This window comes from Cupressus sempervirens, chromosome 3, assembly GCF_028749045.1.
Source record: "Cupressus sempervirens isolate cs-2001-9-10 chromosome 3, ASM2874904v1, whole genome shotgun sequence".
NCBI classification, from domain to species: domain Eukaryota; kingdom Viridiplantae; phylum Streptophyta; class Pinopsida; order Cupressales; family Cupressaceae; genus Cupressus; species Cupressus sempervirens.
The window spans coordinates 560,036,521-560,051,958 of record NC_143120.1 but is presented as its reverse complement, the minus strand read 5'-3'; the positions used below and the strand labels follow the sequence as shown (position 1 = coordinate 560,051,958).

General features: G+C 36.3%; 1 protein-coding gene across 1 annotated transcript in view; it reads right to left on the bottom strand.

The window, feature by feature from the left end:
• LOC149567651 (alpha/beta-Hydrolases superfamily protein) overlaps positions 1 to 14,806 on the bottom strand; it is a 143,428-nt gene extending 128,622 nt beyond the window's left edge. The window contains exons 1-5 of the mRNA XM_089820901.1: positions 14,626 to 14,806; positions 13,461 to 13,731; positions 7,704 to 7,786; positions 7,359 to 7,459; positions 6,663 to 6,758 (exon numbers count right to left, since the gene is read on the bottom strand). Coding sequence (XP_089677027.1) covers positions 6,663 to 6,758; positions 7,359 to 7,459; positions 7,704 to 7,786; positions 13,461 to 13,731; positions 14,626 to 14,734 — 660 coding nt within the window. The 5' untranslated portion in view covers positions 14,735 to 14,806. The remainder of the gene's footprint in view (positions 1 to 6,662; positions 6,759 to 7,358; positions 7,460 to 7,703; positions 7,787 to 13,460; positions 13,732 to 14,625) is intronic.
• Positions 14,807 to 15,438: the final 632 nt, after the last annotated feature.

The window sequence follows — 15,438 nt, the reverse complement described above, 5'->3', positions numbered from 1 at the left end:
TTGTTGCAAGTAATTACAATGCCAACTAATGATGCATCCACTTAATGCAGCAAACCTGATTATTGCCATTGATAAGCTCTGCTAACTACCAGCCACCTTGAAATGGCAATTATTTGAAACTCTCGCCAGTATAAATGTATTCAGCTTTCTAAGAAGAAAATGCAGTTTCAGAAAATTATTAACACTGCCATAAGAAATGATCGCACCCTTCTCAAACACACATGCTGGCATTCTTGCAAGTCATGATCTGCACAAACAATGTTAAGCACTGCCTTAATTGCAGTGATTCTTGCAAACTAAACCCCAACGTCAAACTTCAACCAATTTCAGAATTCCTCCTTGATAATTCCTTCAATTTTCAGCAGCAATTAGAGGAACAATTCATTGGTACTATGAGACCAACTCAAAGTTCAAAGGCTGGAAGAATTTACAATTCTCTCAGCTTCAGTTTTTACCAAACCCTTCAATGCACAAAATAAACAGTGCCATAGAATGAATATCCATCTCCAAAAGCTTCTTTTATAATATTTCAATTCAAACGGCTTTTCCTTCACACCAAATGGCTAGTGGCTTCATGTTTACACTTTTCACTTAAAAAGCTTCATTGCTTATAAAGCAACTTTATGTTATAATTTAAAAGTTGACAAATCATAAAGTCACCTTATTAATTCAAACTCCCCCATTGCTCCAAAAATGACAGCTTCATTAATATAATGATATTCTAATACACAAGGTCCTTGTTTCATGTGCCCATGATTTAAAACTTCTCATCCTGATTCCAATGAGCTATATAACACTAAGGTCTCTATTAAACAATTTCAACTAATATAGAAACCCTATTAAACATAATTAAATTATAACCAGTGTTACACTAGTACGGGGGTACTTCGGGACGCTAGGACGCCAAGGCGAGTTTCCAAGATGCAGGGAAAATGGGCCTCATTTTCAGGATGGTGGGGGTACGGCAAGGGGACAGCGGCAAGGGGAGGACGGACCAGAGAGGGCTGTTGTATAGTATACATATAGAACTTGAAATGCTAGTTATGAAATGGGGTTTCCATAGTTCACTAGAACATACCAAATTAAAATACTTGAACATAGCAAAATTGCAACATGAATTAGAGCCATTGACATTCAACATAGTAACGTATTACATACCCAATAGTAACATTCAAAAATCAAAAATCAAATAGAAATTCAAGTATACATCCCTGTGGCGGCATGGTTGCAGAATGGCAGAGGTGGGGATGCTTGGGTACTCAAGTACCCTGTGCGGGGACATCTCGGGGATAGGTACTTCAAGGTTTGGGAGGGGGGTGCTTAGTCTCCAGGTTACACTAATTATAACCAATTGCGTAACCAACTTGCAAAAATAACCTAACAGCACAGAAATCAAAAAACTGATAGCACAAGAGTGATCCCAATGATAAAAGATGATGAATGGTCTTGACTAGTTGACTTACTAAAACTGGACACTCCCTCCAAGAATTTTGGAGCCCAAACCAAATGTCAAAAGTAGCATCTGAAAGCATCATATAACTATCTAAATCATCTAAGTTCATTGAAACCATTTGCTGACTTATCTATAAACAATAAGTTTCTCAGATTGGAAACAAAACTTAGAATTGGCCACTAGAGAGCCATATTACTCCACAATGTCCTCTAATCACCAGCATCAGCTTTCAAGGACCCATTGATAGGCTAAATCCATTAACTCTAATGCAACTCACAAATGGGGACATTATAGTCTGCCCTCCCTGATTTTGCTTGTTCCCAAGCAATCTCCACTATAAGAAAACTCCACTAAACTAGAAATCCAAAGGAAGACTGAGAAATGTCTCACACTCGAACACAACTACTAAGCACCACACCTCATAAAAGTGACAACAAGCCATTTGCACAAACTCTACGCTCTGAACTGTGCATCTAATCAAACCCTAATCTCGATGCACGTAAAGCATCCCACAACAGCCTGAAGAGTGCTCAATAAAGTATGCCAAGATCCCAAATCCTAAACCCATGCCAGCCAAGGAAAATAACCCAAGGCCTCAGTTGTGCTATCAAGATCCCAACATCATGTTGTGATCCGCTAGGACCCACTGCACTGCTAAACCTGCCTCCAACTAGATCCTAGTATAAGAGGCTTGCATCCATCCATCACCAAAAAGAAAGGATATCTATCAACACAAGATAGACCAAAGCTCCCTGTACACTCGAGCAATCAACCGTGAGTAAGAAATCCAACTCTAACTGCCACGAGTGTTCATACCATACCCAAGATATCCATCCTCTGCTAAACCGCCATGGATGTATTGATTCTACAAGCAATCTCCTGTAAACTTGCAGCAATTGTACCATCCCATAAAGGGTGGTATAATCTGCAGCCAATCCAAAACCAACATGTAATCAAATCCTCTACCTATGGTTCAAAAGGGAAATGATGCGCACTCCTCACTATGTAGTTACGCTAAAAGGCATCGACCTTTGTCAATGGCTCATCATTGACAACTCAAGAATCAAAAGATGGCTCCAATCTCTCACCCCGAACAGTTGATTGGGTAGATGCCCTGTCAAACCTATCCACATAAACAAGAGGATATACTTAGGTTTAAGTGCCTCCAATACAAATCATTAATATGAGTATCGACCTCAACAACATACTGCCTCTCCTTAAACTCGGCTCTCTAAAGTAGGTATTCAACATATTTATTTATGCAGTCAAAACAAGACAAGGTTGAATTAACCTTTTCTCTTGAAACCCTCAATTGCTCCATCTATCTTTGAGGCTCAACCATCTATTTATTTCCATCAGCTACATGAGATGAAGTAACTAATTTGCTTGCAAGAGAGGAAAACAAATCAACACAAGTGACCTCCAAACTAGTTGATACTCGTCATGTGTCTAGTGAAGTAGAGGGAGTGGTGTCGTGAACTATCACACAACTCAACCAAATCCACCTCTACATCATAATGGCTATCAACAAGCTGTCTTGCATCACCTATCAATGGACCGATGCACTCATCCACTGTACAAATCCCAACTGCCTCTTTTACACCGATATCTGAGCTTGATGTAGCGACATCCCCAACACATCTATCACCAAAATCCGTAGATGTATGGTTATCACCAACTGTCATTATACTCTGCTCAACTCCACAGTAACCTCATCCAACTAACACTGCAAATCCTAAAGAGCCAATTGGGTGCTCTCCAATATCTCTGAAGTTGCCTCAAGCTCAAGAGTGAGCTCAACTACCTCCTCTTCCTTTCCCAACAAGGCATCATAACAAGTGCAACCCAACTCGAGAAGGTAGTCTCTATCGGGAAGGTAGTCTCTATCGGCCAATAGCTGTAAAAGTTGTGTTTCATTAAAATGATTGCCTCTCGAAGGGCATTAAACTCTACAAGGGAAAGACTTCTATTACAATGTTCATCTATCACAAGAGCACCTCTGATAGGCAACATCATAATGCTCTATAGGTGTAGTAATTTGACTATCACTCACCCACAATTGTTCGGCCAAAAGGTGTCTCTAAATTCCCTGGCTCTCATGTAAGCTCTCTAGACCACAAATTGCAGTGTAATAAGACGCTGTATCTGCATCACTCACCTCATAACACATAACAACATGTATGTTATCACCCTTGCACACATCAACAACCAAGGTACTGTTGTTGGGTACCTCAACAAATGACTCGTTTGAATAAGTAGAAGCTACTGCTATATCAATCTCCTCGCATGCTTCCACTCCCCATGTAACTACAAGTCCTTGTACCTATGATCAACCAGTGACATCTCTCAATCATTTAATAATGTTTTATATGACACACTAGACTCACCACAGCATGTGTCATCCTTATAGATAACATCAAAAGTACCCAAATCAGGAGTAACAACATCCTCTACCTATATAATCTTTGATATAACATGTTGTTGTAAATATAAGTCATTGCTGTCATAGAAATCAAAAGTAGAAGACCTTGTTTTTTCTATGCAGTCCTCAAAACTAACACTCTCGTCATGCAAGTCACAACTCATCGTGATACCTACAACATCTTCCACACTTGCCCTGTCATCAACGCCCTCAATAGGCTCAAACATAGGACTGTTGTCATAAAAATTAGAACTATGAGTGCCCACTTTTCCTTAATGTAACTCCGATATTTAATCTCCACTGGATAAGGTACCGATTGGTCACTAACTGCTGAAAGTTCATTGTAAAGATTTCTGGATGTCCCACCTATAGAGACCTCTTGTTTCTATTTCTTTTTGTTTTGTCATGCAAACCCTTTCAAAAAGGTCATATACCGTGCACAACTACCTATGGTTGCCAGATTTGAAAGCAATTCATCCATCCTTTTATTTTTTTTCTTAATCATCTCTGAGTTTTTCCTTATGCCATATGACTGTTTCCTGAAATAACCATGCTATTCAACTTTTAGGACCAAAATAATAATAATAAATTCCTACCTCACAAGATGGCAGAAAACTTCACTGATACCACCATAATGAGCCTTGCTGGCTCCTGTTGGATAATTGTTGTTTTATTTGTATTTTTAAGTTTTTCGCAATTTTTTGTTTTTTAGCTTTTCAGATTGTTGTTCAAGAAGAAATGCATAATAATTAAAACAATTGCAAGGAAACAATTACAATGCACTCAACATCTTTATTGACTATACGTTGTTGCAAGTAATTACAATGCAACTAATGATGCACCCACTTAATGCAGAGAGCCTGATTATTGTCATTGATAAGCTATGCTAACTCCAAGCCACCTTGAAATGGCATTTATTTGAAACACTGGTCAGTATATATATGTATTCAGCTCTCTAAAAAGAAAATGCAGGTTCAAAAATGATTAATGCTGCCCTAAGAAATGATCACAGCCTTTTCAAACACACACGCCAGCATTATTGCAAGTCACAATCTGCAAAAACAATGTTCACCACTGCCTTAATTGCAATGATTCTTGCAAATTAAACCCCAATGTCCAACTGCATCCAATTTCAGAATTCCTCCTTAATAATTCCTTCGATTTTCAGCAGCATTTGCAAGCCGAATTCATTGGTATTATGAGACCAGTTCTAAGTGCAAAAGCTGGACTAATTAACAATTCTCTCAGCTTCACTAGTTACCAAACCCTTCAATTAACAAAATAAACAATGCCATAGAATGAATATCCATCTCCAAGTGCTTGCTTTTATAAAATTTCAATTCAAATGGCTTTTCCTTCACACCAAACGGCTAGTGGCTTCATGTTTACATATTTCACTTAAAAGGCTTCATTTCTCATCAAACTTTGTTATAACTTAAAAATTGACAAATAATAATCATTTCATTAATTTGAACTCCCTCATTGTTCCAAAAATGACATTTTCATTAATGACACAAGGTCCTTGTTTCATGTGCATGTGATCTAAAACTTCTCATCCTAACTCCAATGAGCGATAACACTAAGATGCCCATTAAACAATTTCAATTAAAATAGCAACCCTAGTAAATATAATTAAATTATAACCAATGGTGCACCCAGCTTATGAAAAATGGCCTAACAGCTCCAAAATCCAAAATCTAATAGCATAGGAGTGACCCCAACAATAAAAGATGATGAAAGGTCTTGACTGGGTGACCAAAAAGACCTCCGAGAATCTTGGAGCCTGAACTAAAAATCAGAAGTAACATCTGACAGCATCATATAACTCATACACATCATCTGAGCTCATTGGAATTGTTTGTTGACTTACTATAAATAGTAATCCCTCAAATCGAAGCCAAAACTGACAATTGGCCACACGAGAGCCAAATAAATCGGAATCTACAAGGTCCTCTAATCACCAGTATCAGCCTACAAGGAACCAATGATAGGTTAAATCTGTCAATTCTGATGCAACTCAAAAATGGGGTAATTACAGATGGATGGAGAGAATGAAAACTAGAACTACACAAATGAGACTAATGGAAAAAATGAACTTATGTTAGATCTGATGGGGCAAATGTTACATACGACGCATAAAAATTTTATAAAAAAAACATAATAATTCTAGCAACCAATATAACAATACATAAAATTGTGGATAGAGCATTATAGGTGGATTGCTTTTAAGGGCATTCCAATCCTAGGGCCCATATTTCCAATTATTTGTTTATATGCCATTAAAGCATGAAAATAATTTTGCATTAGAAAACTTTCATTTCTATACTTATTGTTGCCCATTATGCACGTGTAGTTTGGCAAGTGATCTAGGGAGAATGCTATAGATGCTATCTTACTTGTACTAAGGATTGATCAATCCCATGAACTGACACTATCTTTCTGTTACGAATGGACATAAATATAATTTTAATTTCAGATTTGTGATTTGAATCACCAACGACCTTACTCTAATCACAAAACATTCTTCTTTCATGCCTGGGCACAAAACAGGTTTAACTTTCGTATATTTTGCACTTCAGCACAAAAGATACCGATAATGCTAATATCTATTTACAATCACTGAGCAACAAAGATAAATAAAATTGCAATATTCAGAATGCTTCAAATAAAAGTGCAATCATTTTTATTTGCCATCGCAAGTTCCTACTTATTAAAGTATGTCGAATATCATAAAATCAAGATTGCCAAACCTTGTATTTGAATCACTCCCAATTGTATAGATGTTACCTTTGTATAGTGAGTATCTAAATCAACATCGGCTCTTTCTTCTGGAGTTCTTGCTTTCAAGAAACGTAATATTATGGATATCATGGTGCGGTCAATCTGTAATGATAAGATAAATAAAGATTTCAATAATCAATATCTTTCTAGAGCAATATACAAATTACAGTTTCTGATTAAAAAAATTCGGTGATAGTTTGTGCTAGCATCTCATTTTGTTTCCCATTATCTCAGAGAAAATGCAACTACAAACAATGGAAATGATAAACGTAGGAACATAACAAAGTAAAATAAGCTTTCTCCACAATAGATTCCTCTCATAACGAGGCTCAATTGCCTTTAAAATATATATATTAATATCTAATAATTGTATGGAAGCAATTCATTTCATTTATCATTTCTTGGTTGATTTTAATGCCCCTGACAAGAAATTTTGTCCCTGTTATCATAAAATATATCGCATATCTCAAAGTACAAAAAACTGATAACCTAGATTCCAAGTTTATCATGATGAATGGTTCCATCTAGACCTAGTAGAATCAAGGAATCTAATAAAAAACATATCAAAGATAGAGGCAGAGATATTACTCTGTCGATCCAAATACAATGTAACCAAATTCTAGGTTTATTTCTTGGTGTCCCAACTGAATACACTCCTACAACAAAATTATCATTTGGAGTTTCATGATTATTGATTATCACCTTAGGAAAACATTCAAAGCCTCCTCCAGTTGCATTAAGTAATGCCAAGGATGAAATTCTATCAGGTTCAATCGCTGCCAATTTACATGCTATCATAGCCCCTGCTCTAGCAAGCATTTGATGCACAATCCACCAATATGGTCAAGAGAAAAATATTTAAGCAACAACAAAAGTTAAAAATGTAACTCAAAGCCTCTCAAACATTATTAAACAAAGAACAGACTCTCTTTCCTAGCTTCTCAAAAATCTCATCATACATTATCCAATATCATAACACCTACATGGCTTTGAAAAATTTACCATAAAGAAAACTGTACAAATTGCATCGATTGTCTCACAGCTTACCCATAGAATGACCAAAGACATGAGCCTTCTTCCATCCTAAATGATCTAATAAAGCCAAAGCATCCCTTGCCATAATAGTTGTTCTGCAATTCATTGAATATCGTTGGATATGTAATTAAACTGTCTTCTAAATCTTGTTAGCTACACAGATGCCAGACATATGTTAACCCCCTAAAAGATCTGAAATTGAAATATGACTTTAGATTGCACATAAAATATAGAATGCACATCACAAAAAAAATATATTTCCCAAGTATCAATAACTTAGCACGAACCATGGTTGCTAAAGCCAAAACCTGTGAAAATCGATGTTATTATTGTCCCTTAAAGAGTCTTCAGTGATCTGACATCTTACCATCCTAGATAGATGTGAAAATGTCTAAATAACATACCAAAGACAAATATGTCTGACTACAAAACCAGACATTAACAAATAAGGCTTCCCTTTAGTACACAGGCTACATACAATATCCTAGAACCACTTACTAATAATAAGCCACCACCTCTTGTCTAACTCACTATATAATGGAAAATTGGAAAGATCATATCAAGCTAAAACTGTGTCTATTGGAAAATCCTTTAACGAGAACTAGATACCCCAGAACTCTAAGCTCAGAAACACAAATTATAAACCATGCCCTGAATCCTTCAACTCATATACTTCTCGTCCATGGTTGACCACTGGGACTTTGGCTTCTTAGCAAAGTTGAATTCAGGTTTGACACCTCACTATAGGATTTGATTTGTTGTGGATCCAAACATGATCTCTGCGCCTGTGCGAAGGGAGGTGAGCTGGCTGTTTCTCCCAAAAAATGCACCTATTTATTTAGTCAATCGCTACCATCCTAGTTAAGGATCTCATTGGAAGTTATTAGATGTGTTGTGAATCGCAAGGGGAGACACTAGACACATTCCAACAATCTCCCCCCCCCCCAGCCTTATCCAAGGGGATCTGAACCTGCAACCTCACTCTGTTAGCACTTGAGGCAAGTTAAGCTGGTTGTTACTCCCATAGGATGCACCTATTTAGGAAATCAATACCCTCCCCGTTAAGGATCTTACAAGATGTTATTGAAACATGTCACAAATGCCGAGGGCAGATGTTAGACACACTCCAATGCTGTGTTCGACATTCCTAAACCTATCCTTTAAAATCAGCATCAACTGGTGTACATAAGTCTTCAAAAGAAGGATATCTTGTTGACTTTCTTAGATTATTAAAAATCTTGACATAACTCCAAACATTTAACAATCTAGTTCTCTTGAACATTATTTCTCACTGACCAGGCATCACAAAGATCTGCAATCTCACATGTTGACACCTTATCTCAATGCTTACAACACCAAGATAATATAATTGCTAGCCATAACAACATAGGAGACTAAAGTAAGTGTTTTTTAGTGATGCACCACAATAAGTTGGAAAACTGCTGAACAAGTTTCCTTGAAGGTGCTCATTTTGAACATACTAACAAACCCTTATTTAAACAACTCAAGCAATTTAAATCCACCTTGGAGGCTCCCACTTGTCCCCAAAGGCATATGTTAATAATCCCCTTTATTTTAAGTTTGCAAAATTTTCTGGTTTAATTATAATTTTTTTAAACTAATTTGCTTATTAACTTCCATTTATTTAATAGAATTGAAATGATAATTATAGGCATTACCGACAAAACTTTGTCTTGGAATTAATGTGACCACCATCTATATAGATGGAATCCATTAGGATCAAACAACAGTTGGTATATGTACCACACACATTCCTCTGCTGTTATACTTGCTATCCATGGACAAATATCTGACTTGAAGCCACGAATCATATCGTAATCAATCTATAGATTTATTCTGTATACTTCTCCTTGATAGTAGGATCTGGTCCTTTGAAATAACCAGATGCAAAAAATGATACAATTTTGAATATTTTATGCCCCCTTTTTCAGCACTATATAATAGAAGTTATAACCTGCCGTATCTCCCAAGATAGAAAAGGTCCTTTGTAACAGCTGACTAGTGATGGGGCTCCTGCATTGCTTTCAGTTGTTTTCTTTTTCATCTGTTACTTGTGTGTTAACTTGGTCTATTTATTGGTCCTATTTTTGGTTTCCTTTCTCTTTATTTGAGGAGAGTTTTGGGCTCCTTTTGAAACAAAGAAATATCCAAAGGCAAGAAAGTTTGATTTTTCTTGGCTTTGTAGATACTAAATGGGGATTTTAATAACAACGAATTCTTAGTTTTGTGTTACTGTTCCTTAAGGCTGGTTTTTTTCATGCTATCAGAAAGTAAGAGCATGGATTCAGATTTACACTTGTTTCAATTAGAAATGTTTGTGTTTGTTTATTTTTAGCAGCTGTGTGTGGTTATGGAATTCAAATACAGGAACTGAGCAAGCCCTTTTAGAGATTATTTTGCAGAGGATGGAAGTCTAATCTGCATCACTAAAGGGTTGCAGCTTAGACAAAGGAAGCTGTTTTTACTTGTCAAGAGGCAAAAATAATATTTGGGCCTTGTAAGCTGCTGAATCAGACAAAACAGTCAACCCTTTTCCTAAAGACTATCATACCATTTCAAGTTGGTTGACTATTAAAGGGGTCCCTAAAGCCAAAACTGTTGCATAGTCCTTAAGGCTAGATGAACAGAACTTGCCAATAATTTTTGAGTCTGTTGTTAGCTTCTTGTGAGGATCATGAGCTTGAGGAGAGAATTTGAGCTTTATCAAAAAAATTATATTCAACTTCTGTATGTCACACCATTCAAATATCGTAATTTCTACCTGTAGTACTCTCTTGGTATATGGAGTACCATTGTTACAGGTATCATTGTTAAGTGTTTCAGTGCTTGGATCAGCATAAACTGCAGAAACTTATTCAATTTCCAACTACTATCTCTGGAATTTTTCTCCTTATCATTATTCCACTGCTTGATCATGGTTGTAGAAATATTTCTATGGCCTTACCATTATGCTCAGTTATACCATAAGTTTGTGTTTGCAAGCAGTTATATTAAAGCATCTTATGCACAAGAGAGTTGAGTTTAAAGACTATTATTAATTTTTCCGTCTTCCTGAGCCTTGCATTCAATTAGTTTTCCAAGTGTATGATGAAATGTCTCCTTGCTTAGTTATGGATACTTATTTGACATGATACTTAGATATTGAAAGGAAATAATTGCTAATCTTCCAAATATTGTAATATTCAATGGCTTACCACCAATAATTGCTTAACGATTGAACAACCTGGATGGTTCACTAACAGAACCTTGTACTTCATTATAATAAATCTTTGGTTGGTTATCTACCAGATCCTCTCTTTATTTTTAATACATTCTACCATCTTGGCAATTGTATCAGAATTGAGTGATTTAGTCTGCCCTTTTGGTACTGACACAATTCTACATGCATTCAGCTAATTTGGCATGATCAAAATTTACATTTCACAGCCATTATTGATTGACCAACTCTATGACTTTGTTTATATCGTAATTTGACCGGCTAGCTTCCAGTATCTTTTAAGTAATTCCTTTATTCTAGTTCTAGTTTTCATATGCTCTCACCTAGCCAACATCAGGAGCCTAGTTATCAAAAAGGAAAGAGCTAGGATTCGTGTGACCATAAAACAATCCTTTGGATTTGAGCAAACCCGCTGCAGGGCTTATAACAAGATAGGTCATGATATCCACTCTTGTAGATAAATTAAAAGTCAGTCCTAGTCAACATCTAGCTTTGCACCCTAGTTCACTCTCTAATTGAGCCCAATGTGAAATTAGATGACTAAGCTAACCAAATTCATGCTGAGTTAACCATCAATCACCTGCAATCAATAGAGTTAACTCTCAATCAGATTTAGTCAGGATTTCATCCTACTTAACCAATAAACAAGCACCCATATAATTCAATTATAATCCTAAAATCGATTTGATGTTGATGAATTTTGTTTCTTTCTCAATTGCTATAGTGTCATACTGTTTGATTCATAAGAAAAATAGCAGTAAAAATTAATCTTAAGAATAAATCAGCAAGCCAAAAGAAAAGTTTTCTCAAAAATTCTGATTTAACTATAGAAAATTTGGTTGGGGATAAGGTTTTCCAAAATGGAAAAAATTAATAACCTGGAAAAATCACAAAAAAACACAAGGTTTAGGGTTGGGATTTATGGAAAAAAGATTGGCCACCCTTTTAATGTCTAAAAAAGGGTCAAAATTTGGATCAAAATTGGCAAATTTATCATTTTCTACAACTTTTGGTGTTGTAAATGTTTGAAAAAATTGAATTTTCGGTAGTTTAAATGTCAAAATATAGCCAAGGTCTTGGCATTTTTTGGAAATAACTGTTTTGAAGTTGAAAATTTTGGCAAATTAGGCAATTGATAAGAAATTGCAATTTCTACCGCCATGCCTAAGACAAGCCTTGTGTGAATTAAATGTATCTAGGAGCCCATTAAATGAATTAGAGTTTTACTAAAGCCCATATAGACAATTAATATCTCAAAGATAATTCAAGCAAATCAATAAAAGTTGATTGATTTAAAGATGATGCCTTATCAATTTGAAGTTAAGAATCAAACGATTGATTTTACTTGGACAAAGAAAACTCAATGACAAGGTATTGTAGCACATGTCCTAAGCCACCACTAGTATAATTGGAAACAATAGTCTTTTAACTTGGTATGCATTATCATCTTAGCATTATGAAGTCTTCAAAGGAGTGCTGATCCTCATGTTCTATGAAGACAACATTGGGAACAGAAAGGCATTGATGATTTTTACTTAGCATGTCATATTGGCCTCCTCGTCACTTCTTCAAGTCCATATAGACTCTGATTACTTCTTCATTAAGTACAATGGATTCCACATCATCAAATGAAGCAATGGGTCCCTGACCTGTCCTATGAGTTTGAGTCTCATGCCACTACACCTGGGAAAATTGATGATAATTTAGAGGCACACAGATAATCATTGAAGTACAATGACTATCAGTGTAATAAATGGAGTAGGGTAGCTTGCTTGAATCCCATTTATTTTCTTTATTGTCCATGTTCACTACTGCACTCTCTAAAACTTATCTTCAACATTAAAATTAAAATGCTCTGCCCACAAGAAACATGAATGCATATAGTTATGAAAAGCTAATACTTTACTTTCATCAGAAATACTCGAGCATTGTGGGAATAGGAACAATATTTTTATGTCATCTCCTTTACTTTTTTGAGAAAGCGGTGTCCTCTACTTTCTGGAAATAGGAACAATATCTTTATGTCATCTCCTTTAATTTTACTTTTTTGAGAAAACGGTGTCCTCTACTTTCTGGAAAATAACTCTTGAATTGATAGTCATTAATATCATATTTGTATCTCCATCTTGCAATAAGTTATCGACATCAAGAACCTTAGAGAACATCTTATGATACCTAGCCAAGATAGCAGGCTTTTAAAATAGCATACCATGACTAAAATGTATTCTACCCTCTAGAATGTGTAGCTGGAGAACAGAGAAAAGGATATTTAGCTTAAACTGTATGAACACATGACTATCTAACCTGGGAGATTTCATTGTCTTGACATTTGAACTGGAGTTAAAGAATGCTAGAATAATAAGTTTAATAACATGAAAACAACCCAATTCTGCAGGTCAAATATGGTTTCAGCAATGGTAACATTTTGCTCTTTAAGCAAATGACAATTAACTAATATTCTTATGCCTAACTTTATGTCTAGTTTCACAGTTGAGTTCCTAGTGCCTTTAAAGAAATGGCACACAACTTACGTATAATAAGATCTATGCTTGGGCACAGTGCTCTGCCCAACACCCCGGTTATCAAAAGAGCAGACCTGGATAGAATTCTCCGGGTATACTGTTTCAAAGTTATGTACCCACAAATCCTGAATTTCTGGAGGATACTGAATAAGGGGTCTGTTTGAATATTCCTTTTGATTTCCACTAATATCATTGTTGTCAGATGCGTCTTTGCTTAGAATGTCAACCCCAGTTAGCCCTTTAATCTGTGGACCCCAAGAATCATGTGTACCAGCCAGGCCTGCAAATTCACATTTTTTTATGTATTAAAAATCAAGGAAAGAGTTGACTTGTACAAGTTTCCTTATCCAATAAACATAAAATTATGAACAAAAAAAAATTCAATTAAGTCTCAAATATTTGAAAGTAAATGCTAATCGTCATCAAGTTGGCAATTTCTTTAAATCATTTCAGGGGAGAAAGCTTGTGATTTGAACAATTCTCTAGTATGTATCTCCTATTTAATTCATTGTTAGATCACTTCCCATAATGATAAATCTGATTCGTAAATTGGTCCCAGCAGCAAGCTTATCATTCTCGGAAAGCCATGAATTGTATTCATCTGCTGGACTAACCACAGGGATGAGCATGATGAGCATGTATCATATGGCAATAATGCTGCAGATTGCAAATCTGACAAACATAGCCCCACATTAAGCGGTATGTCTCAGCGATAAAACAGGCTGATAGATGTGGTACAGGAGTAGGCTTCCAACAATTTATTAATCGAAGATTATCTCATCTTCATTATCAAGACCCTCGAGAATAATTAACCTAAGGGGACACATTACCCACACACACAAAAAAGTCCCAATCCAAATGATCAATATGTGGTTCAGGTCAATTAGGATGAAGTGGAAGCTGCAATCTTTGATTTCAATGCGGGCAGTTTTCGAAGTTATTGGTCAATATGGAAGCCTGGGCGTATAAAAATTCGAACGAAACGCCCTTTCTCCTTTAAACTACTGATCAAAGAACCGAGAATCCATTCATTATTAATTTAAAAGCCCATGAATGCTGGACGGCATTGCGGAGGACTGCGTGCAGTCATATGCATTAAATCTAGTTTTCGAAGAACAATAAAAATAAAAATAAATACACAAAGAATTATGTGACATTGGATGAGTATAATTACCAATGATGAGGAGGACCTTGATGTTTCCCTGACCGTATTGCTCGTAGAAAATCTCTATTCCTTCATTAAATTTGTCTTGTCGGTATTTGCTCACCTTGCAGTAAGGCATTGTTTACAAAAATATGGCGCAGAATCAGTGACCGGCGGGAATGAAGATGGGAGGGCGCGAAGAAATGAGAACAAGGATGAAGAGATGGTTGGCGGAGATTTTATTCGTTTTTCATCTTATTTTTTGTATGTGTGATGGATGCTTCTACCTATCCCATCTCCCTGCACGTGGACAACGCGAAGGTCGGTGGTGAGTGCGATGTATATGACGGATGCTTCACTCTGATAAGCCCGCCCGTCGATCTTGACTTACACGTCTACCTCCAATCTTCACTAAACTAGCATATCTACAGCCATTCTTAGTACTTTCCTGAAATCAAATTTTTTAACTGGTGTTGAAAGGCCTTTGGTCTATTGGTAAAGTTGACTGGCTCACAAAGAGCGTCTTGCTGAGTGCAAAGCTCAGGATCATGCCTTGGATGATTTTGACAGCGTGGATGTCCCTCAGTCCTTAGTTCTAAGCTAAAGAAGTGCAAGTGTGGGCCGTATCGGGTTCCTTAACCTTCCAACAACAACAAAAAATTGCGATATTACTATTAGGATTTAACTATGTAGTTTTTGAGTCATACTCATTGACCCATTTATAATGAGTACTGATTCACACATGAATCCATCTCTCATGAGACTAAATGGAACACTTAACACTCATTGGATCTAGGTGATATCAGCTCACAGAGGTGAAGCACCAAGACTTCCCGGGAGGTC